This window comes from Trichosurus vulpecula, assembly GCF_011100635.1.
Source record: "Trichosurus vulpecula isolate mTriVul1 chromosome X unlocalized genomic scaffold, mTriVul1.pri SUPER_X_unloc_1, whole genome shotgun sequence".
NCBI lineage: Eukaryota > Metazoa > Chordata > Mammalia > Diprotodontia > Phalangeridae > Trichosurus > Trichosurus vulpecula.
In genome coordinates this window covers 10,044,496-10,068,957 of record NW_023494377.1, presented here as the reverse complement: position 1 = coordinate 10,068,957, position 24,462 = coordinate 10,044,496, and the positions used below count along the sequence as shown (strand labels likewise).

Sequence of the window (24,462 nt, the reverse complement as noted above, 5' to 3'; positions counted from 1 at the left end):
AGAGGACACAGGATCGAGTCTTCGGGGACACCTATGGATAGAGGGTGTGATCTAGAGAAGATCCAGCAAAGGAGGCAAGGAGTGGACTGATGAACCAGAAGAGAAGGTTGATGAACCAGAAGAGAGTGATGTCCCAAAAGCCTAGAGAGAAGAGGGTATCAAGGAGAGGAAGGTAATCAACAGTGTCAAGGGCTGCAGAGGTCAAGGAGAATGAGGACTGGGAAAAGGCCACTGGATTTGGACATTAAAAGGAACACTGTGACTTTGGAGAGAGCATTTCAGTCAAATAATGAGCTTCAAGCGACTCTCTGACACTAACTAGTTGTGTGACTTGGACCAAGTTCCTTCCCCTCCCTGGACCTCAGTTTCCTCTTCTGTAAAGTGATGAGAGGGTTGACTTAGAGGGCCTCTGAGACTCAATCCTGCTCTAGATCTAGGATCCTTTGATCCTATGATCTAGTATTATCTCCTCATTTTACAGCTAAGGAAACTGACATCCAGTAAAGACTTACCCATGGTCACAATAGCCAACAAGGGCCATATTGAAGGTTCAAACCCAGGCCTCTTGCCTCTCATGTTCAATTTCTTGTTTATTAAACCACAATTTAGACCAATTAGTTCCAGAGTTCTATACAGGTTTTACGAGATTTAGCCATGCCCCTCAGATCCTGGCCCTCTAAATGAGAGGGAATGAGGGAAAATAAAGGCATTTCTTCCAAGCAGATCCAGGGCCAAGACCTAGTACATTTTGGGATAGGCCTACAGTTAAGCCTCTAACCATGTCTGCAAGAGCAAGCCCCCAACCAGGAGGTCCTGAGACCTTTCCCTCTACCCTTTAGATACCTAACATGTAGTGCTGAGGGAATGGACAGGCCCTGGAAAGCTTCCTAAAGGCACCCACTACAGATTTTTCTACAGGTATCATTGTATAGCAGAAAAAAGACCTGGATGAATGGATTAAAAACCATAATCCTACAATATGCTGTTTACAAGAAACGCATCTGAAACAGGGGGATACACATAGGGTTAAGGTAAAAGGCTGGAGTAAAATATATTGTGCCTCAGCTAAAGTAAAAAAAGCAGGTGTAGCAATCCTAATCTCAGACAAAGCAAAAGTAAAGATAGATCTAATTAAAAGAGATAAGGAAGGACATTATATCCTGCTAAAAGGCACCATAAACAATGAAGCAATATCATTGCTTAACATACATGCACCAAGTGGTAAGGCATACAAATTCTTAGAGGAGAGGTTAAGGGAGTTACAGGAAGAAATAGACAGCAAAACTATAATATTGGGAGACCTCAACCTCCCCCTTTCTGAACTTGATAAATCTAACCTCAAAATAAATAAGAAAAAAGTTAAGGAGGTAAACAGAATTTTAGAAAAGGCACATATGATAGACCTCTGGAGAAAACTGAATGGGGATAAAAAGGAATATACTTTCTTCTCAAAAGTACATGGCACATACTCAAAAATTGACCATGTACTAGGGCATAAAAACCTCACAATCCAGTGCAGAAAAGCAGAAGTAGTCAATGCATCCTTTTCAGATCATGATGCAATAAGAATCATTTTTAATAAAGTACCATGGAAAAATAAGCTAAAAACTAATTGGAAACTAAATAATTTAATTCTAAAGAGTGAGTGGGCCAAAGAACAAATCAGAGAAACAATTAATAATTTCATTCAAGAGAATGACAATAATGAAACAACATACCAAAACTTATGGGATGCAGCAAAAGCAGTTCTTAGGGGAAGTTTTATATCTCTAAATGCCTACATGAATAAAATAGGGAAAGAGGAGATCAATGATCTGGGCATACAGCTGAAAAAGCTAGAAAAAGAGCAAATTGAAAACCCCCAATTAAATACCAAATTAGAAATACTGAAAATCAAAGGAGAGATTAATAAAATTGAAACCAAGAAAACTATTGAATTAATAAATAAAACAAAGAGCTGGTTTTATGAAAAAACCAATAAAATTGATAAACCTTTGGCCAATTTGATTAAAAAAAAGAAGAAAATCAAATTACCAGTATAAAAAATGAAAAGGGTGAGGTCACCTCTAATGAAGAGGAAATCAAAACAATAATTAGGAATTATTTTGCCCAACTGTATGCCCATAAATTTGACAACCTTAGAGATATGGATGAATATCTACAAAAACATAAACTGCCCAGACTAACAGAGAAGGAAGTGAAATTTCTTAATGACCCCATATCAGAAAAAGAAATTGAGCAGACCATCAACGAACTCCCTAGGAAAAAATCTCCAGGGCCAGATGGTTTTACATGTGAATTCTATCAAACATTTAAAGAACAACTAATTCCAATACTTTGTAGACTATTTGGGAAAATAGGTGAAGAAGGAGTCCTACCAAATTCTTTTTATGACACAAATATGGTACTAATACTCAAACCAGGTAGAGTTAAAACAGAGAAAGAAAATTATAGACCAATTTCTCTAATGAATATTGATGCAAAAATTTTAAATAAAATATTAGCAAAAAGATTGCAGCAACTCATTACGAGAATAATACACTATGACCAGGTAGGATTTATTCCAGGAATGCAAGGCTGGTTCAATATTAGGAAAACTATTAGCATAATTGACCATATCAACAACAAAACTAGCAGAAACCATATGATCATCTCAATAGACGCAGAAAAAGCCTTTGACAAAGTACAACACCCATTCCTATTAAAAACACTAGAAAGCATAAGAATAAGTGGAACCTTCCTCAAAATTATAAATAGCATCTACCTAAAACCATCGACAAGCATTATTTGTAATGGGGATAAACTAGATGCATTCCCAATAAGATCAGGGGTGAAACAAGGATGTCCACTATCACCCCTATTATTCAATTTGGTACTAGAAACATTAGCTGTAGCAATAAGAGAAGAAAAAGAAATTGAAGGAATTAGAATAGGAAAAGAAGAAACTAAATTATCACTTTTTGCAGATGATATGATGATTTATCTAGAGAATCCTAGAGAATCAAGTAAAAAACTACTTGAAATAATAAACAACTTTAGCAAAGTTGCAGGATATAAAATAAACCCACATAAATCCTCAGCATTCCTATACATTACTGACAAAGCCAAACAGCAAGAGATAGAAAGAGAAATTCCATTCAAAGTTACTGAAGGCACTATAAAATATTTGGGAGTCTATTTGCCAAGACAAACCCAGGGCCTATACGAACATAACTATGAAACACTTTTCACGCGAATAAAATCAGATCTAAATAAATGGAGAAATATCAGTTGCTCATGGTTAGGCCGAGCTAATATAATAAAAATGACAATTTTACCTAAATTAATCTATCTATTCAGTGCCATACCAATCAAACTACCAAAAAATTTTTTTACTGAGCTGGACAAAATAATAACAAAATTCATTTGGAAAAACAAGAGGTCTAGAGTATCTAGGATATTAATGAAAAGACATGCTAGAGATGGTGGCTTAGCCACACCAGATATTAAACTGTACTACACAGCAGCAGTCATCAAAACTGCCTGGTACTGGTTAAGAAACAGGAGTGTGGATCAGTGGAATAGGATAGGTACACAAGTAGGTGAAATCAACAAGTTTAGCAATCTACTCTTTGATAAACCCAAAGAGGCCAGCTTCTGGGCTAATAACTCACTATTTCACAAAAACTGTTGGGAAAATTGGAAAATGGTAGGGCAAAAACTGGGCATAGACCAATATCTTACACCATATACCAAAATAAAGTCAAAATGGGTTCATGATTTAGGAGTAAAAGTTGATACTCTAAGTAATTTGGGAAAGCAAGGAATAGTTTACTTATCAGATTTGTGGAAAAGTAAAGAATTCATGACCCAACAAGAGACAGAGAGCATTACAAAATGCAAAATGGATAATTTTGATTATGTCAAATTGAAATGTTTTTGTACAAAAAAAGCCAATGCAACAAGAATTAGGAGGGAAGCAGAAAATTGGGAGAAAATCTTTGCAACTAGTATCTCTGATAAAGGCCTCATCTCTAAAATATACAGGGAGCTGAGCCAAATATATAGGAATACAAGCCATTCCCCAATTGAGAAATGGTCAAAGGATATGAACAGGCAGTTTTCAGAGGAAGAAATTAAAGCTATCTACAGGCATATGGAAAAATGCTCTGGATCACTACTGATTAGAGAAATGCAAATCAAAACAACTCTTAGATACCACATCTCTCCTGTCAGATTGGCTAAAATAACAAAACAGGAAAATGATAAATGCTGGAAAGGATGTGGGGAAATTGGAACATTGTTGCATTGCTGGTGGAGTTGTGAGCTGATCCAGCCATTTTGGAGAGCAATTTGGAACTATGCCCAAAGGGCTACAGAAATGTTCATACCCTTTGACCCAGCAATACCACTTCTAGGGTTGTATCCCAAAGAAATCACACAAGCGGGAAAAGGACCCATATGTACAAGGATATTTATAGCAGCTCTCTTTGTGGTAGCCAAGAATTGGAAATCAAAGGGATGCCCATCAATTGGGGAATGGCTGAACAAGCTGTGGTATATGAAGGTGATGGAATACTATTGTGCCATAAGAAATGGGGATGATGCAGACTTCATAACAACCTGGAAAAACCTACATGACATAATGCTGAGTGAGCGGAGCAGAGCCAGGAGAACATAGTGCACAGCCACAGATATATGGATTCCATGAGGACCAACCCTGACATACTGCGCTTTTCTCAGCAACCTAAGGGGCAAGTACAACTCCAGGGGACTCACGATGGAGAATGCTATCTTCATCGAGACAAAGAACTGCGAAGTTTGAATACAGATTGAGGCACACTACATGCTCGCCTTTTTTGCTTCTCTTTTGTTTTTGTTTTTGGGTTTTTTTTTTTGGTTCTGTTTCTTCTTTCTCATGATTCATTCCATTGGTCAAAATTCTTCTCCACGACTTGACTAGTGCATAAATTAATTCAATGCGAAGTTATACATGACAGTTATATGAGATTCCATGCCGTCTTGGGGAGGGAGGGGGGAGGGAGGGGAGAAAAACTGGAACTCAAAACTATGTAGAACCGTGTGTGGTAAACTAAAAATAAATAAAGAAATTTATAAAAAAAAAAAAAAGAACTGGATGTGGTCCCAGAAAGCCAGGATCAAATCCTGGGCCTGCCATTTCTTAGTTTTATTGAGCAGGATCCTTTCTCTCTGTGTTCCTCAGTTTTGTCCTCTATAAAACTAAGGGACTGGACTAGATGATCTCAAAAGTTCCTTCAAGCTCAACGTTCCTATAAAATAATGATACCATAGTAGCAGGGCCTGCGGGGTTATTTCAAGAAGCCAACTGGAGTTCTAGTTTGTTTCTCTTTATTGGCACATGCCACCTATAAAACAGTCCATTGACATGCTAGTACAGCCTTTGGTCTGGGTGCGGTGCCCAATGCCTGCATGTGGCAGACTCATTTCATCCCTTTGAGACAAGGATTAAAAATAATTATGGCTGTTGGCGGTGAGTGATTGTTCAATTAGTAGTGGGGATAAGGCTTGTTTGTTCAGACTCCATTCCTTTGGCATCCAAGGTGCAGGTTCACTCCCTGAAGGCTCACAAATGAATAGGGGGTGATCAGGCCAGGCGTCAGACAGAGAAGCCAGGCTGCAGGGGAGTGTGGAGCGGAATAAAAATGGAGAACATGAGTCCCAGCCCAAATAGAGCTTAGTCTGGTAGGGAGAAATAGGTTGGCATGGGGAAAAAAAGCAGCAGACAAACTCCCAGGCAAGATGGATGCCTGAAGGGGAGACAGACTGTCCAAGCCCAGCAAAAACCTGACATTTGCACTGGGCCTAATAAGAAACGATCAAGAAATCCAATGAGAAACTATTGTAAATGAATTCTAACACCCCAAAACTGGGCAAAAAGTCATCTGAATGTCCCCAGGCAATAGGAAAAGAGGCTGGGCAGCAATGTCGGCACCAGTACAGGCAAAAAACTCCCAAAGTCTCCATGTTCAACCTAGAGATTGGTCAGAAACACCATCCTTTGGCTCAAAAAGCTCTGCGTCCAGAGGCAATAAGAATGAAGGTCCTCTTTCCTGCTGTGCCACCCCTCCTCCCTCAAATCCCAGCGATGTCAGAGGCTTGGAAGCCTAGGGAATCAGTACAGACCAGAGTAGGGCATCAGTGCCTAGGCCCAGGGGCTCTCTAGCAGTCTGTCCTGAAAATTCCATAGAGGGCCCTGAAGAACCAGCACTGTGACCCTCAAATATCAAAGGCATGAGAGGATGGGGCAAGGGGGGGAGGGAGTAACGGTATGAGCACTTAAAATCCATCCTCAGGATCCTCTATTTTTTTCTTTTTGAACTCCTTTCCTTTGAAGATATTAAGATTCTGAAGGGACACTCCAGTTGCTAGCAACTTTTCCAGATTTCTCTTGACTTTTAAGTTTGCACTTTCGAGCTCCTACCAGCTCTGGTCTTTTCACCAGGAATACTTGGAAGTCCTCTATTCTATACATTTTCTTCCTATGTGATTATTCTCAGCTTTACAGAGTAAGTTATCCTTGGTTGAAGCCTATATCTGTTACCTTTTGGAATATTATGTATAAAGATGTCTCGTTTCTAGTAGAAGCTGCCAGTTTTCATTTAAGATTACTTGAGATATACTGTACAGACTTTTAAAAAAATCATAGTTTTCAGGAAATCCAATGATTCTTAAATTTTCTCTCCATAACTGGCTTTCTGGGTCAGTTTTTTTAAAATAGCAGTTACCTTACAATTATTTTTCAATTTTTAAAAAATATTGTCCTAGTACTTCTTGCTATCTTAAGGAGTCATTGATTTCTGTTCGATCCATTCCAGTGTTCAGGGTGTATCTGTTACTTGGGTAAAGTTTATGACTTCCTCTTCTAAGTGATTTATTCTCCTTCTAATACTTTCTTCTAAAGTTTTTCTTTCATTTTTTATCGCGTTTCACTTCTTTTAAGCATTCATGTAGGCCTTGTGGAAAGTCCAGTGTTTCCTTTGTATCTTAACTTACAATTGTTATGGAGTTATTTGCTCCTTCTGATTGGGGATTTCTAGATCTACAATAATTTATAATACTGGTTAGTGTTTGTATACTTTTCTTCTCACACACTGACATTGTGAGAAATAACAAGTTCTACCCATCTTCCTCCTTTTTACACTAGTATGTGTATATTCCTTTCTCCATCTTTTTTCCCCTCCTAAAATTCTCAATGGAACCAATTTGCCTGAGGTCCTTCGCTTTTCTTCCCTTTGAAGGCATTACAATTTTGAAACATCACTTGGATTCATTCTTCCTCCCCTATTAGAATGTTAGCACTGCGTCATCCAACAGCCCATGGAGAAGGAGGATGTGGGCATCAGATGAACTTCACACTCTCTTCTGAAGTGGACAACGAAGGGTTGAACACACACACACACACACACACACACACACACACACAGAGTTAAAATACATCAAACTCATCAGGGAGACAAGCGAGGATGGAAGGGAGGATGATACTGAGGAGGAAGTAGCCAGCAATATGAATTTCCTAATCCTTAAAGGGGGGATTAAAAGGTAAAAAAGAAAAGCAAAGAACTAGAACCTAAGTCCATCAATTGGGGACTGGCTGAACAATTATGGTATATGAATGAAATGAAGTATTGCTGCTGTTTCAGTCATGTCTGACTCTTTGTGACCTCTTTTGGGGTGTTCTTGGCAGAGATACTGGAGTGGTTTGCCATTTCCTTCTCCAACTCATTTTACAGATGAGGAAGCTGAGGCAAAGAGGGTGAAATGACTTGCCCATGGTCACACAGCTAGTAAGTGTCTGAGTCTGGATTTGAACTCAGGTCTTCCTGACTCCAGGCCTGTTGCTCTATCTATTGTGCCACCTAACTGCCCCAAAGATGAGGGCAACAAGGTGGCACAGTGGCTAGAGCACTGGGCTTGGAACCAGGAAGACTCATTCTCGTGAGTTCAAATCCTGCCTCAGACCCTTACTGGCTATGTGACCCTGGCCAAATCACTTCACCCTCTTTGCCTCAATTTCCTCATCTGTAAAATGGGCTGGAGAAGGAAAGAGCAAACCACTCCAGTATATTGCCAAGAAAACCTCAGAATAGAGTCAGGAAGCTGAAATGACTCAACAACAAGAAATGATGAAAGGATGGCTTTAGAAAATTCAAGGCGATATGAACTGATATGGAGTAAAGTAGTGAATAGAATTAGGAGAATAATTTATACAAGTACAGTGACTGCACAGAAAAACACCTTCAAAAGACTTCAGAACTCTGATCGAGGCAAAGAGCAGCCATGTCTCCAGTGGCCATGTTCCTAACGGTTCTCCTTCTGCACCTTTATCCATCACGTATCTGTCAGGGGGTTTGTTTGGCTTCCCCATGTTTCTTTGTTATAATTTTTTCTCCTTTCTCTTGATTTTTAATTGGGGGAGGGATCTGGGGAAGAAGGGGGCAGTAATAGTGAGGCTTAAAAATGCATGGAGGGGTATAGAATGTGAAGGACTAGACAAGCAGGGTAGATCAGCAAGACAAACACAAGTAAGCTGGACAATTCTGAAAGGCGCACATGGAATTAGGCCTTTTTTTAAGGTAAGGAGTATGAAATGGAGATTTGCAAGTTTTGTGTTCTGTGCAGATAGAAATGTTCTCTTTTTGTGCTTAAGGTCGGAAAAACAACAAAAATCAGTGGACTCCAAACCAGACAGCCTGGGGGTTTGAGTCCCAGCTCCGCCATACAATGGCTGTGTGACCTTGGGTAACTCATTTCCTCTGGGATTCAGATTCCTCTTCTATAAAATGAACTGAATGATCTCCTCCTTCCACCAATTCTGTGGTTGGTTCTAAATGTTCTAACATTCTCTGGATGAGTTAATGAAAAAGCATTCATTAATCACTTACTATATGTCAAGCACTTGGGCTAAAGCAGGAGTGGGGAACCTGTGGCCCTGAGGCCACATGTAGCCCTCTAGGTCCTCAAGTATGGCCCTTTGACTGAATCCAAGGACCACACCTGAGAGCCTAGAGGGCCACTTGTGGTCTGGAGGCCACAGGTTCCCCACCCCTTGGCTAAAGTGTTCATAAACAACTAGATCCCAATTAGTGCAAACAATCAATTTCCTACCCACCCCCAGTGGTCATATGCATGCAAATATACACTATTTAAAGTTATACTTATGTAAAATGTGGTAACAGGTTCTAGCTCAAAGGAAATATTTACTGTGAATTCAAATAATGCCACTACTTCAGTGGCTTCATTCTCCTCCCTAATTGGAACGTAGCTGTACAAATAGAACAGAGAGACAACCTGTGCTTTTGAGGAGCTCACTCCTAAATGGGGAAGCCAACATATACATATGGGAGGGTTCAGCTGCAGGCTGGATAGAAAGGTTTGGGAGCCCTAAGGATGCAACAGCAAGCACAAAGCAAAGCTCAGGGCTCCTTAGGGTGCAGCAAGACAACAGATGGTAATGCCCAGAGATCTGGAGGGGGGACCAGCCAGTCAGAGGGGAAGATTCAAGGGACCTTAATATGGGTCAATCGCTGGAAGAACTGGCGTTGGTGACCTTTTTCTTGTTCTTCTAAGGTGTGTGAGCACCCATGTCTGCTCCACAGGGTGGGTGAGGGACCTGGCCTGATCCCATCCTGTGTCTTGAAAGCCCTTCAAGCTCTGGCATTCTTAAGATGTAAGACTCAGAAAAATGTACATATCCTTTGATCCAGCTATACCACTTCTTGGGCTGTATCCCAAAGAGATCAGAAAAATGGGAAATGGACCCACATGTACAAAAATATTTATAGCAGCTCTTTTTGTGGTGGCAAAGAACTGGAAATAGAGGGGAGGCCCATCAATTAGGGAATGGCTGAACAAGTTGTGGTATATGAATGTAATGGAATACTATTGTGCTATAAGAAATGATGAACAGGCAGGCTTCAGAAAAACCTGGAAAGACTAATATGAACTGATGCTGGGTGAAGTGAGCAGAACCAGGAGAACGTTGTACACAGTAACAGTCATATTGTGCAATGACTGACTTTGATAGACTTAGCTCTTCTCAGTAATGAAAGGATCTAAAACAATTCCAAAAGGCTCATGATGGAAAATGCCATCCACATCCAGAGAAAGAAATATGGAGCCTCAATGCAGAGCAAAGTAGACTATTTTCTTTTTCTGTTTTTTTTTCTTTCTCATGGTTCCTCCCATTTATTCTAATTCTTCTATACAACATGACTAATATAAAAATATGTTTAATAGGAATATACATGTAGAGCCTATATCAGATTGCACACCATCTTGGGGAGGGAGGGGGAGAAAATTTGAAACTTATGGAAGTAAATGTTGAAAACTAAAAATAAATACATTAAGTTACTATATATTTAAAAAAGATGTGAGACTCAGTTGCGTCAAACTCCAATAGAAATGGGGTAGCATATTGACTTTGAAAACCACAGATCAACATTATCTATGTTGTACTGTATTTTTATTTCTTTTGTGAAACATTTACCAATAACGATGTAATCTGGTTTGCAGGGAATCTGACACCTTTGAAGTCAGAGAATGTTCCAATTAATCAATCCACCAAACAATTGCTTAAAAAGTACATCTGATGTGTCAGGAACTGTATTTATTGGAGCTGCTTCATTTGTTCAAGAATAAGCTGGGTAGGAGAGATCCCTGATCCCAGCCAAAGGCATAATGACTTGAATTTTGAGCTCAGAGGAGGAACTGGGTGAGTTTCCCCTCTGGTTGCCTAGCAGTGCAGACAAACAAGAGGCTGACTTCCCCAGGCCAGCCTCCACCTACTGGGTGTCTCCATGTCTGAGCCAGAGTTAGCCTGCCAAGCTAACAAAGTCCACTGCCTAGCCATCTAGGCAATGCTTCCAACAGCTCAATGCTAGAAGTGAGTTGCTCCTGGGGGAGGCTTCCTCCAAGCTCTGTGGAGGCTGGTCACTACTTCACCCTGATGCCTCTTTCACCCTGCCCAAAGAAGAGTCATCCTTCTTCTCCATCAGGCCTTCCCCTGGCCATGACTCAGGGAAGGGGAGCTGAAAGAACACTGGAGCTGGAAGGCCTGGCCTTGAGTCATAGCTCATAAAATGGTAGAGCCAAGTAGACCTTCGAGGTTACTTAGTTCAACCCTCTCATTTTACGAACAGGGAAACGGAGACTGAGAAGAGAAATGGCTTGCTCGACATCACACGGAAGCAGAACCAGGATTACCACTGCAATGCAGTTATTTCCACTTCTGCTGCTAATTTTCAAAGTCACCTTGGAAGCCGCTTCTCTTTCCTGAGCCTCTGCTTTCTCATGTTCCAAAGCTCTGATGTTCTCTGAGTATGAGTACTCTCAAATTCCTTGGAACTCTGGCATTAACAATTCAGGACTTAAGTACACCATTTATTATTCTCCGTTATTACCATTATCCTACTTGTTGAAAATGATAATTAAAAACTAAAAGCTCCCATTAAAGAAAAAATCTGGACCTGTGATTTCATTGAGGTACAGTACAGTACTAGTGACTGGCCAATGCAGATTGGCACATACTCTCCCATAGAGCCTTAGAAAGTTACCCCAGGCACCGAAAGGCCACGTGATATGACCAGGGTCACGGAGCCAGGACTTGAACCTGGGACTTGACTCTAAAGTCTGATCCCAAGAAATTGAGATTGGGATGGAAACCAGTCTGTGATTTCCCTGATCCAGGCCACTTCCTGGAGGAGAAAAGTGCCTCTGATACAGTAGGTTGGCACCTTCTCAACAGCCTAGTGTTTCAGAAAGTTGCCTAGAGAAGTCACTGAGAAGTCACACGGCTAGTGTGTCAGAAGTGGGATTTGAACCCAAGGCTTCCAGATGCTGAAGCTAACTCTCAATTGACTAGACCAGAGGTGGCACACTTGTGACCCCAAACTCCTTTGTGCAGCCTCTCAGACACGTGGTGTTTTCCTTTTTTGTCAACTTTGCCAATTGGATGGATGTGAGGTAAAACCTCAGAGTTGTCTTAATTTGCATTTCTCTATTAATAATTTGGAACATTTTTTCATATAGTTGTCAATAATTTAGATTTCTTCCTTTGAAACCCGCCTATTCATAGTTCTTGACCATTTATCACTTGGATGATGACTCTTATTCTTATAAATCTTAGTTCCTCATATGTGTTAGAGATGAGGTCTTTATTAAGGAATAAAAAAAAATTCTGCAAAGATTTTCCTAGTTAACTAATTCCTTTATCATTTTATCTGCATTGGTTTTGTCTGTGCAAAAACTTTTTAATTTTATATAATTAAATCTCCATTTAATCTCATGTGATCCCCTCTATCCCTTTTTTTGATTATGAACTCTTCCCCAGTCCATAGATCAGAGAGGTAATTCATTCCTTAATCTTCTGAATGTTATGACATGACCTTTTTATATCAAAACCATGCACCCAATTTGGAGCTTATCTTGGTCTATAGTATGAGATATTGGTCTATACCTAATTTCTGCCAGATTACTGTCCAGTCTCCTATGCAGTTTTTGTCAAATACTGATTCATTATCCCAGTAGCTAAGATATCTGGGTTTATCAAACATTAGAATCAGTTTACTGCCCTGTAGCAAAGTCTGAAATCTGGCATCATCAGGGTCCTTCTTTCTCCCTCTCTCCCCCCACCAATTATGTCCATTGAGGTTCCAGACCTTTTATTCCTCCAGATGATTTAGTCATTTTTTTCTAGCTCTATTAAGTAATCATTCAGTAGTCTGATCGATATTGCACAGAATGAGTAAATTAATTTCAGTAATATTATCATTTTTATTATATTGGCAAGGCTACTCATGAGAAATTGATGTCTCTCCACTAGTTCAGGTCTGCCTTTATTTCTGTAAAAGGTGTTTCATAGTTGTATTCATTCCTGTACGTGTCTTGGCAGGTAGACATCTATCTATCTATCTATCTATCTATCTATCTATCTATCTATCTATCTATCTATCTATCATCTATCCATACATATACACACACATATAAACATATATATATATATATATGTATACATAGGTCTATAGATATATATGTGTATATAGGTATATGTGTATATATGTGTATGTATATATGTGTATATATGTATATATACATATGTATATGTGTGTATATGTACATATATACATAATGTGTATATATATGTGTGTGTGTATATATATGCATATATATATATACACACACGTTATGGAGTTATTTGCTCCTTCTAATTGTATTATCCTCCCCACCATACGTATATATACACATATATACATAAATACATATATATAAATAAATAATATACAGGGTGTTCCTAAAGTCTGGACACATAGGCAAAAATGCATATTTTCAGCATTTTATTTAATTGGAATATTAACAAATAACATCTTCAATATAATTTCCATCAGTTGTGATGTAAAGGTTGATGTGCTTTGCAAGATTCACATGAACTTGATGCAATAAGTCTACATTGCCATCAATTTTAGCACATTCACTCTTCATGCAATCAATCAAGTGTGTTGCATCTGTGATTTTCATTGGTACACCTTCTCCTTTAGCATACCCCAGAAAAAGAAATCAAGGGGGCTAAGATCTGTTAATATTCCAAATATTTCTAAATATGTATTTTTGCCTATGTGTTCAGACTTTAGGGACACCCTGTATATATATATATATATACACACATACATATATATACACATATACATATATACATATACATATATATGTTATAGTTATTTGCTACTTCTAATTGTATTATCCTCCCCACCATATATATACACACATACACACAAATACATATATATACATATCTAAATAATATATAATAAGTATAATGTGTATATATATCTACATATATATTAATCTCCCATAGTTATTTTAAGTGGAATTTCCCTTTCTATCTTTTCCTGCTGAGTTTTGTAGTTAATATACAGAAATGCTGATGACATGTGGCTTTATTTTATATCCTGAAACTGTGCTGAAGTAATTTTTTCCAAAGGATTTTTAGTTGATTCTCTAGGGTTCTTTACGTAAAACCATCATATCATCTGCAAAAAGTGAAAATTTGGTTTCCTCTTTGCCTATGTTTATTCCCCCCATTTTTTTATTGTCTTAATTCTACAGCTAGCATTTCTTGTATCATGTCAAACAGTACTAGTGATAATGGACAACCTGTATTTATCCCTCTTCTTTTAAGAAAGGCCTCTGGATTACTCTCATTACATATAATGTTGGCCCTTGGTTTTACATGAATAGTACTTACAATATTAAGGAAAGGTCCCTCTATTGTTATGTTGTCAAGTGTTTTTTTTTAACAGAAATAGGTGCTATACCTTGTCAAAAGCTTTTTCTGTGTCTATTGATATCATCATATGATTTTTATTATTATCAATATGGTATATTTTGTTTATAGCTTCCTTAATGTTGAAGCAACCCTGAATTTCTGATATAAATTCAACTTGGTCATCATGTATGATGTGTGATCTTTCTAATGTATTGGTGTAGCCTCTTTCATGACATCTTATTTAAAATTTTTGTGTCATTGTCCACTAGTGATATTGGTCTATAGTTTTGCTTTTTTCCCCTTTTTGTTTTGACTCTCCCTGGTTTAAGTGTCAAAATATTCTTTATATCATTGAAAGAATTAAGTAGGACCCCTTCTTTTTCCATTTTTTTGCAGACAGTTTATGTAATATTTGAATTTTTATTTGAATATTTGACAGAATTCATTTGTAAATCCATCTGATAGTGGGATTTTCTTCTTTGGGAACTTATTTATGGCTTGTTTAATTTCTTTTTCTGAGATTGGGTTGAATTCTCTATTTCTTGTTATATTAATCTGAGCATTTTATGTTTTTTGCAGATGTTCATCTTTTTCATCTAAGTTGCCAGTTTCACTGGCATATAGTTTGCCAAAATAATTTTTAAAAATTTCCTTTTCATTTGTTGTGAATTCTTTTTTTTTTGATATTGGTAATTTGGTTTTCTTTTTAAAAATCAAATAAGCTAGTGGCTTATTTGCTTTATTGTTTTTTAAATAGCTCCCAGTTTTATTTATCAACCTTTTTTGCTTTCAATTTTGTTAATCTCTTTGATTTTCAGGATTTCTATTTTAGTATTTAATTGGGTTTTTTAAATTTTGTTGGTTCTCGGGGTTTTTTAACTGCATGACCAATCCATTAATCTGTTCTTTTTCTCTTTTGTTGATGAAAAGTGTCTAGAGACTTAAATATTACCTAAGGAATGCTTTGCATGCATCTGAAAAATTCTGGTAGTTTGTTTTACTGTAATTATCTATGAAAAAATTATTTAATGCTTCCATAATTTGTTCTTTGACCCACCAATTTTTTAGGATTAAGATATTTAGTCTCTGATTAATTTTTATTATTTTCTTTAGTGATCTTTATTCAACATAATTTTTATTGCATTGTGATCAGTAAAGGATATGTTTAATATTTCTGTTTTTACAATTTGTTTTTGAGGTTTTATGCTCTAAGACATGATTGATTTTTGTAAAGGTGCCCTGCTTGGAAACGTGTATTGAAGGACGGAGAAGTGAGAGCCAGCCAGATCTTATTACTATTTCTGCCTAGCTGTCCCAACACACCTCCTCCAGAACAATGTAGGATACATGCCAAATCAATTTTGATTGAGAAAGCCAAGGAAAAGTTACAATGTGTCATTTTTCCATCTTAGAGCAGCTCAGGAAGGTAGAGAAGTACGTGAACACTGGGGCTAGGGCTGGCCAGAAGCCCTCCCCAGCAACAGGTGGAAGCAGCTGGTGGAGAGGAACATAGCCAAGGTTCCAGAGGACTGAACACCTAGGTAGAAAGAGATCCCAGGCTCTTTTTTGAGCAGGGCAGCTATTGCACACGACCCTCTTCTTACTTGTTGAGCCTTTGCTTCCATGCAAACTTTTTGACCTTTTGCTCCTTTGCAGACTTTTTGAGCCTTTGCTTCCTTGCAGACTTTCTGAGCAAGGCAGGGGGGGAAAGGCTGGGCGGGGCAGCTGGTGCACATGACCCTCTTTTTACTTTTCCGGGGTCTTGCACTCCACACGCCGCACGCCCGCCGCACGCCGCCGCACGCCGCCGCCGCCGCCGCACGCCGCCACGCCCACCGCACTCACGCACCCTTCCGGTTTGCTCCCATCTTCTCGCTGCTGCGGCATTGTTGGGTACACTTGCTCGCTTTCTTGCAGCCCTTCCTTCTCCGTGGAAGCTTCTGCTATCCTCAAAGATGGCTACCTCTCCAGATTCACAGGGCCCCATGGAGCCAGGCCGCAGCCCGAGTTCTTCGGTGTTGGAGAATGCACAGCTTTGTAAGTTGTTCGTTGGGGGGCTCAACCCGAACACTGACGAAGTTGGCCTTCGGGGCCATTTTGAGGCATTCGGCAACCTCACAGACTGTAAAGTGGTGATAAACCGCCAAACCAGCCGTTCCCGCTGCTTTGGCTTCATCACTTTCTCCAGCGTGAATGAAGCCGATAGAGCCATGGCCGCCTCGCCCCATTCAGTGGACGGCAACCAAGTAGAATTGAAGCGAGCAGTGGCCCGGGAGAATGCTAGCAAGCCCGGGGCCTATGCCCGAGTCAAGAAGATATTCGTGGGTGGCCTCAAAGATGGTGTGGGCGAGAGCGACCTGGTGAGATACTTCTCACAGTTTGGACCTGTGCAGAGGGCTGAGATCGTCACCAACAGGAAGTCGGGCAAAATGCGGGGCTTTGGCTTTGTCCACTTCGTTGACCATGATACTGCAGACAAGGCCGCCGTGGTCAAGTTCCACCCCATCCAAGGCCACCAAGTGGAGGTCAAGAAGGCTTTGCCCAAAGAGAACCTGGAGCTGTTGAAACTCTACCTGGGGGGCAGCTATACCTGGAAACCTTCCAACCGAGCTCGTGCAGGTCTGTCTTCCAAGCCCTGACCCCAGCTCCAAACCTAATGTCGACCCTAGCCCCACCCTTAGCCTTAACTCCGTCCCCAAACCTCCTGGGTGGCTGGGCCCCAAACTTGCTGGGTGGCCGGGTCCCAAATCTGCTGGGTGGCCAGGCTCCAAACCTCCTGGGTGGCCGTGTCCCAAACCTGCTGGGTGGCCGGGCCCCAAACCTCCTGGGTGGTTGGGCCCCAAACCTCCTGGGTGGCCATGTCCCAAACCTCCTGGGTGGTTGGATTCCAAACTTGCTGGGTGGCTGGGCCCCAAACCTCCTGGGTAGTTGGGCCCCAAACCTCCTGGGTGGTTGGATTCCAAACTTGCTGGGTGGCCATGTTCCAAACCTCCTGGGTGGTTGGGTCCCAAACCTCCTGGGTGGGCGGGCCCGAATCTCCTGGGTGGGCGGGCCCCGAATCTCCTGGGAACCCTGATGCCAAACCGCCTGGGGGCCCTTCCCCTGAACCTGATGGGGATCATGTCTCCAAATCAGTAGGGGTCCCTTATGCCAAGTCTTCGGGGGATCCTGACTTCAAACCGGATGGAGATGCTGACCCCAAATTTGATGGAAGTCTCATCCCCACACTTGCCTGGGCACCCAGCCCCAAACCTGCCTGGACCCCCAGCCCCAAATTTGTTTGGGGCCCCAACCAGAAACCTGGTTGGGACCCTGATCCCAAACCTATGGAGGGCCTCAATCTCAAACCCGTAGGGGGCCCTGACCCTAAACCTGTGGGGGGCCCTGACCCTAAAGCTGTTGGGGGGCCCAATCCCAAACCTGCTGGGAAGTCCTGGGCCCCTGAAGCCAAGCCTGGCACTGGCCCTGGATCCAACCCAGTGCTCACCTCCAAGTTTGTACCTAGCCTCAACCCAGGTCAAGCTGCCAAAATCAGCCCTGTCCTTAACATAGGTTATGCCCCCAAACCTGAGCTTAAGCCCTATTCAGGCCTTGACCCCAAACAGGGCCGAAGCCTTAACCAAGGTTTTATCCCCAGATCTGGCTTTGGCCCCAACCCCAAACCAGCTCTCCTAGGCCCTGGCCCCAACCCCAAACCAGCTCTCCTAGGCCCTGGCCCCAACCCCAAACCAGCTCTCCTAGGCCCTGGCCCCAACCCCAAACCAGGTCTCCTAGGCCCTGGCCCAAGCCCAAAACCAGGTGTCCCTGGCCCCGGCCCAAGCCCCAAACCAGGTGTCCCTGGCCCCGGCCCAAGCCCCAAACCAGGTCTCCCTGGCTGCGGCCCAAGCCCCAAACCAGGTCTCCCTGGCCCTGGCCCAAGCCCGGGCCTTGGCCAGGGGAGAGGCCCCCGCTATCGCATCATAAGCCGAAGCAACCACGCCCAACCACGCCGGAGTGGCTATGATGGAAACCGCAACCAACGTGGCATCCACAGTGGAGGGAGCGAGAACCAGACCAGCTGCAGCCACAGCCAGTACCGAGCAGCCCTTGGCCCTATGAAGAGGCATTGGGATGGTTGGGAAAATCGGGGAGGATCTTTCAGTGGTACCCACGGAGGTGGGGCCACTGGCTCTGGGGGCAACTAGGGAGATTTTTTTGTTAACTAGCCGGGGAGGAATGGCAGCGCCTTCCTGATCCACCTTTTGGGGCCCCCCCTACTTCTTTTGACCCTTTGCTGATCTGGTGTCCTCTGAAGTCACCTGCTCCTGTCCTTTCCTGTTAAGATAAACTGCCCCATTAATAAATTTCTCTGTTGTAGTCTGCATTGAGCTTGAATTCTCTTTTGTTTATTATTACTTAGAACCTAGTGGTTTTTATAGCAGCCTAGAGGCTTGTTATTTGGGATTATTAGGAGGTACAGGGGAAGGTTGAGGGTGAAACTAGGGGAAGAGAGGGGATGACTGTTGAAAGGACTTAGTGTTTAGATGTCTTCTCTTCTCACAAAAGCTGCTTTAGTATAAGTTCAGAATTTTTCAAAAAATAAAACTGTTTGACCATTAAAAAAAAGAAAGAAAGAGATCCCAGGAATCACTGTATTTTAGCACTGGGAGTAAGAAGGAGTGCCAGTTGGCAGCTCACTCATTACCCAGTTTTGGGTCACAGTTCCAGGGAGGAGAGGAGCAGTCTCAAGTGAATAGGGGCCCTACTTGTGTAAGAGGCAAGGACCAAGTTCCAGAACCATGGCTGTGTGAGACTCAGTTCTAGCCTTAAGACACACACGTAAGCCTTCACTGGAATAAACCAAGGCAGGAAACTAAGACCAAGGGAAAATGAGTGGTTCAGTAGCTCTGAACCTGCAGAACCTCCCAGAGGGCTAACAGTGATGGAATCTAGCAGCTGTCTACAGAGACTCAACCACACAAAAGCCAAAAGACTCAAAGTGGGTTCAAAACCTCCAGACCAGGAGGGCAGTGAACAGATAGACCCCCTCTCAGGATCACACTATGTTCTGTGAAAGCAGCAGAAGGATATAAAAGACAGCTCAGGCTAGTCATTGCCCTGACTTCCCCATCCTTCCCCCCACCAAAAGGTAAGCAGAGCCCATAGTGTCCTAGGTCAAGAAGTATGTTGGAAAAATGAGCAAACAACAAAAAAAGCCATGAACATAAAAAAATCACCATGAAGACAGGGAAGCTCAAGACACAAACACAGAAAACATTGATTTGAAAATATCTATAAGCAAAGCCTCAAAAAACGTGGATTGGACTCAAGCCCAACAAAAATTACTAAGGAATTCCTAGAAAAAGATTTTTGAAAAGAGCAAAAGAAATAGATTTAGAAAATCAAATTAAAGCAGTAAAGGAGAAAATGGGAAAAGAAATGAGGTCTGTGCAAGAAAATTATGAAAAGAGTTTGGTAAAAGAGGCACAAAAATGCCTCCTTAAAAAGTAGAATTGGTCGAATGGCAAAAGAAATACAAAAAATAACACTGAAGAAAATAGCTCCTTAAAAATTAGAATTAGTTAAATGGAAACTAATGACCCCATGAGATATCAAGAAAAAACAAAGTCAAAAGATCAAAAAAATAGTAGAAAATGTGAAATATCATAGGAAAAACAATTGACTTGCAAAATAGATGGGGAGAGATAATCTGAGAATCATTTCACTACCTGAAAGCCATGAACAACAAAAGTCTTATCATATTTCAAGAAATTAAAAAGGAAAACTCCCCAGACATCTTAGAACCAGAGAACAAAGTAGAAATTGAAAGAATCCACTGATTACCTCCTGAAAGAGATCCCAAAATGAAAAATCCCAGGAATATTAGTCAATATCCAGAGCTCTCAGGTCAAGGAGAAAATACTGAAAGCAGTCAGAAAAAAAAATTAATACCATAGAGACACAGTCAGGATCATATAAAATTAGCAACTACCACTATAAAGAAATAGAGGGCTTGGAAAATGATATTCAGGAAGGCAAAGCAGTTAGGATTAAAACCAAGAATAACCTAATCCTACAGGGGGAAAATGGATACTTAATAAAATGGACGACTTTCAAGCATTCCTGCTGAAAAGACCAAAGCTGAATAGAAAATTTGACATTCAAACACAAAACTCATAAAGCATGAAAAGGTAAACATGAAAGAATAATCACAAGGGACTAAACAAGGGTAAACTGTTTACATTCCTATATGGGAAGATGATATATGTAAACTCTAAGAACTTTATTATCACTAGGGCAGTTAGAAGGAATATAGTCACATAGAAAGTATAAGTGTTAGTCTATTCTATTGAGATGATCTCAAAAGAAGAAGGGAAGGGTGAGAAAGAGGAATGTGCTGGGAGAAGGGAAATGAGAGGAAGAATGGGGAAATTTATCTCATATAAATGAGGTACACATGGAAAAGTTTACAGTGGAGGGGAAAAAGGGGGAGAGCAGGCACTCACTCAAGGAGGAAAGACTATACATACACACACAATTGGGTACAGAAATTGATCTTCTCAACAGGAAAGTAGAAGGGAAAGGAGCTACAACAAATGGGGGACAAGGATAAGAGGGAGGGTAGATTAAAAGAGGCAGCGATCAAAAGCAAGACAGATTCTTGAGGAGAGGAGAGAGTAAAAAAAAAGAAGGATAAATAGAAGAGAGTAGGATAGAGGGAAATACACATTTAGCAATCATAACTGTGAATGCGAATGTGATGAACTCACACATAAAACAGAAGAGGATAGCAGAATGTATTAGAAACAAGAATCCCACAATACGTTGTCTACGAGAAACACATTTGCAACAGAAAGTCACACACAGAGTTAAAATACAGGGCTGGAACAGAATCTATTATGCTTTAGCTGAAGTAAGAAACATGATAATAATCATAATCTCAGACAAGGCAAAAGCAAAAATGGACCTGATTAAAAGATTTACTCAGGGAAACTGCATTTTGCTAAAAAGGTACCATGGAAAATGAATTAATAATCAATACCGAACATGTATGCACCAAATGGCATAACACCTGAATTCTTAAAAGAAAAATTAAATGAATTATAAGAGGAAATACAAAACTATAGTTGTGGAGCACCTCTATTTATTCCTCTTAGATCTAGATAAATATAATTATAAAATAAACAAGAAGGAAGTTGAGATAAATAGAATGTTAGAAAAGTTAGATGTCATAGACCTCTGGAGAATATTGAGTGGGAATGAAAGAAGCATTCTTATAATAGCTTATGGGTAGGTGCATGGAATTTTCATAAAACCGATCATGTATTAGGGCATTAAAAACTTCACAAATGCAAAACATACAAATGTAAATTCATCTATTTCTGACCACAATGCAATAAAAGTTATATTTAATAAAGGGCCTTTGAAGCAAAGATTAAAAAAATTGGAAACTAAATAACCCAATTTTAAAGAATGAGTGAGCCCAAGAACAAATCATAGAAACAATCAATAATATCATTAAAGATAGTGACAACAATGAGATAATGTACCACAATTTATGGGGTGCAGCCAAAGCAGTACTTAGGGGAAATTTTGTATCTCTAAATACATATCAATAAAAGAGAGAAATGAAATGGGCATGCAATTAAAAAAAATCTAGTAAAACAAGTTAACTCCCCCCAATTAAACACCAAAACAGAAATTTTAAAAGATTAATAAAATTGAAAGTTAAAAAAACCCATTGAACTAATAAATAAAACTAGGAGCTGATTTTTTGAAAACAAACAATAAGCTATTGGCTAATTTTATTTTTAAAAAAGAAAGAAGAAAACCAAATTAATAGTATCAAAAAGAAAAAGGGGAAATTTACAACCAATGAAGATTAGATAAAAACAATTATCAGGAGCCTTTTTGTCCAACTATATCCCAATAAATTGATGATCTAAATTAAATTTATGTTTAATATAAATTGCCCAGATTAACAGAAGTGGAAATAGTATACCTAAATAACCCTATCTTAGAAAAACAAATTGAAAAAGTCTTGAATGAACTCCCTAAGGAAAAAAAAATCCCAGGACCAGATGGATTTACAAGGGAATTCTCTCTTTTGGGGGGGGGGGGAGGCAAGGCAGTTGGGGTTAAGTGACTTGCCCAAGGTCACACAGCTAGTGAGCGTGTCAAGTGTCTGAGGCTGGATTTGAGCTCAGGTCCTCCTGACCCCAAGGCCAGTGCTCTACTCACTGTGCCACCTAGCTGCCCCTACAGGGGAATTCTACCAAACATTTGAAGAGCAATTAATTCTGATACTAGATAAACTGTTTGAAAAAATAAGCCAAGAAGTCCTACTAAATTCCTTCTATGACACAAATACAGTTCTCGATACCTAAAATAGGGAGAGCAAAAACAGAGACAGAAAACAAGAGACCAATTGCCGTAATAATTATTGATGCAAAAAATTTTAAATAAAACGCTATCAAAAGATTACTGCAACATATCACAAAGATGATAAAGTATGATCAGGTCTGACTTATACCAGGAATATAGGGCTGGTTCAATATTAGGAAAACTATCAGCATCATTGACCACATCAATAATAAAAACAACAGGAATGATCCGATTATCTCAATAGGTGCAGAAAAAGCTTTTGACAAAATACAGCACCCCTTAAGAAAAGGATTTGTTCTGTGAACTTTGGACTCAGTCAAAGGCTGCACTCAAGGACCTAAAAGGCCACATGTGGCCTTGAGGCCACAGGTTCCCCACACCTGCTCTCGGCATTTTCACCAGCTGTCCCTCATGCCATGTCCCTCCTCATCTCAGCCTCTTGGCTTCCCTCAAGTCTCAGCTCAAAGCCCATCTTCTATAAGCTACAAGAAGCCTTTCCCAGGTGTCCTTAATTTTAGTGCCTTCCCCCAGAGATTACAGCCAATTTGTCCTGGATAGATCTTGTCTGCATGCTGCCTCTCCCCATTAGACTGCGTGCTTCTAGAGAACAGGGAGTGATTTTGCTTGCCCTTTTTTCCTATCCCCAGCACTAATCCCAGTGCCTAGCACATAGTAAGTGCTTGATAAATGCTTGTTGATGACTGTCTCCTTACCTTGGTGCTATTTTTACTCATCACATCGTCTCTTCCAACTCTGATAGTCTGTAGAGGAGAGAACTAAGGTCCCAAAGAGGGAAATGACTTGTTCACAGTCACACGGTTTGGAAGCAGCTCAGAAGGATCTGAACCCAGATCTCCTGGCTCTCAGTCCCTTGCTCTTTCCGCTGCCTGACATTACCTCCATTTTGGTTTTTGCTATGTGACTTTTCTCTTCTTCAACTTGACTCCAAGTCGCTGGAAGGGCTGGCAGGGCTCTATTAAAGCTTGGGGGGGGTGCATGATGAACCAGGCCCCACCCTACACCAAGACTGTAAGGGACCCACAAAAGAGCTGACTCAAAGTTCTTTTGCTTCCCCTCCCCCAGTAGTTAGCCCAGGCCTGGGCATATAGAAACATTCCACAAATACTTGTTTTCTGACTGATGCTGGGGAGCAGGCCTTTATTACTTTAACATGCCTAATGCAGAAAGCTCAATTCAGAGCTGTTAGGGACCTTTAGAGGTCACCTACTCCATCCCTCTCACTTTACAAAAGAAGAAACTGAGGCCCCAGGAAGGGATGGTAACTTGAATAGACTTCGGGTACTCTAAAGAGCTGGGCCCTTGAAAAGCCATCTCAATGGAGTGGCACAAATGTCACCCTCAGCCCACATGGGACTTGGGGACATTGTTTCTACCAGAAGCACAATAGCCTGTTTGTAGAGGGCAATTGTTAGCATGACTGTAGCAAGCTTTGTGTCGAGAGCTCCTTTCCAACTACCCCTTAGCCACAGAATGCCAACTGTCTCCTAGGCTGGGCACAGACATAAGATTCATCTCATGTCATTTTCTCTTCCCTTGAGCTTTACACTAGGACAGTAAGCCGCTCTGAAGAGCAGCTGTCTCCCAGTGATGCTGGAATGAAATAAACTTTAGGCTTGGAGTCAGGAGAGACCTGCGTTGGAATCCTACCTCCAATGCTTAGCAGCTGTGTGACTTCTCTGTGCCTCAGATTCCCCCTTTGTTAAATATAGGTAGTAATCCCTCTGTGGACAAGGAGAGGACCTGTGATTTTATGGATGCAGGAAACTCCCTCTGGCAATGCAAGTCAGCACAATCTT

At 40.7% G+C, this 24,462-nt stretch overlaps 2 protein-coding genes across 2 annotated transcripts in view; one reads left to right on the top strand and one right to left on the bottom strand.

The window, feature by feature from the left end:
- LOC118832993 (ligand of Numb protein X 2-like) overlaps positions 1–24,462 on the bottom strand; it is a gene marked incomplete at its 3' end in the record, with an annotated part of 92,285 nt that overhangs the window by 55,671 nt on the left and 12,152 nt on the right.
- Positions 16,237–16,920, top strand: LOC118833052 (heterogeneous nuclear ribonucleoprotein A0-like). The gene has a single exon (XM_036740437.1). The coding sequence runs from the start codon at positions 16,237–16,239 to the stop codon at positions 16,918–16,920; it is 684 nt and encodes a 227-aa protein (XP_036596332.1).

What these genes read in the sequence shown, in the direction of transcription:
- LOC118833052 (XM_036740437.1), top strand. Translation starts at nt 16,237, where the DNA reads ATGGCTACCTCTCCAGATTCACAGGGCCCCATGGAGCCAGGCCGCAGC.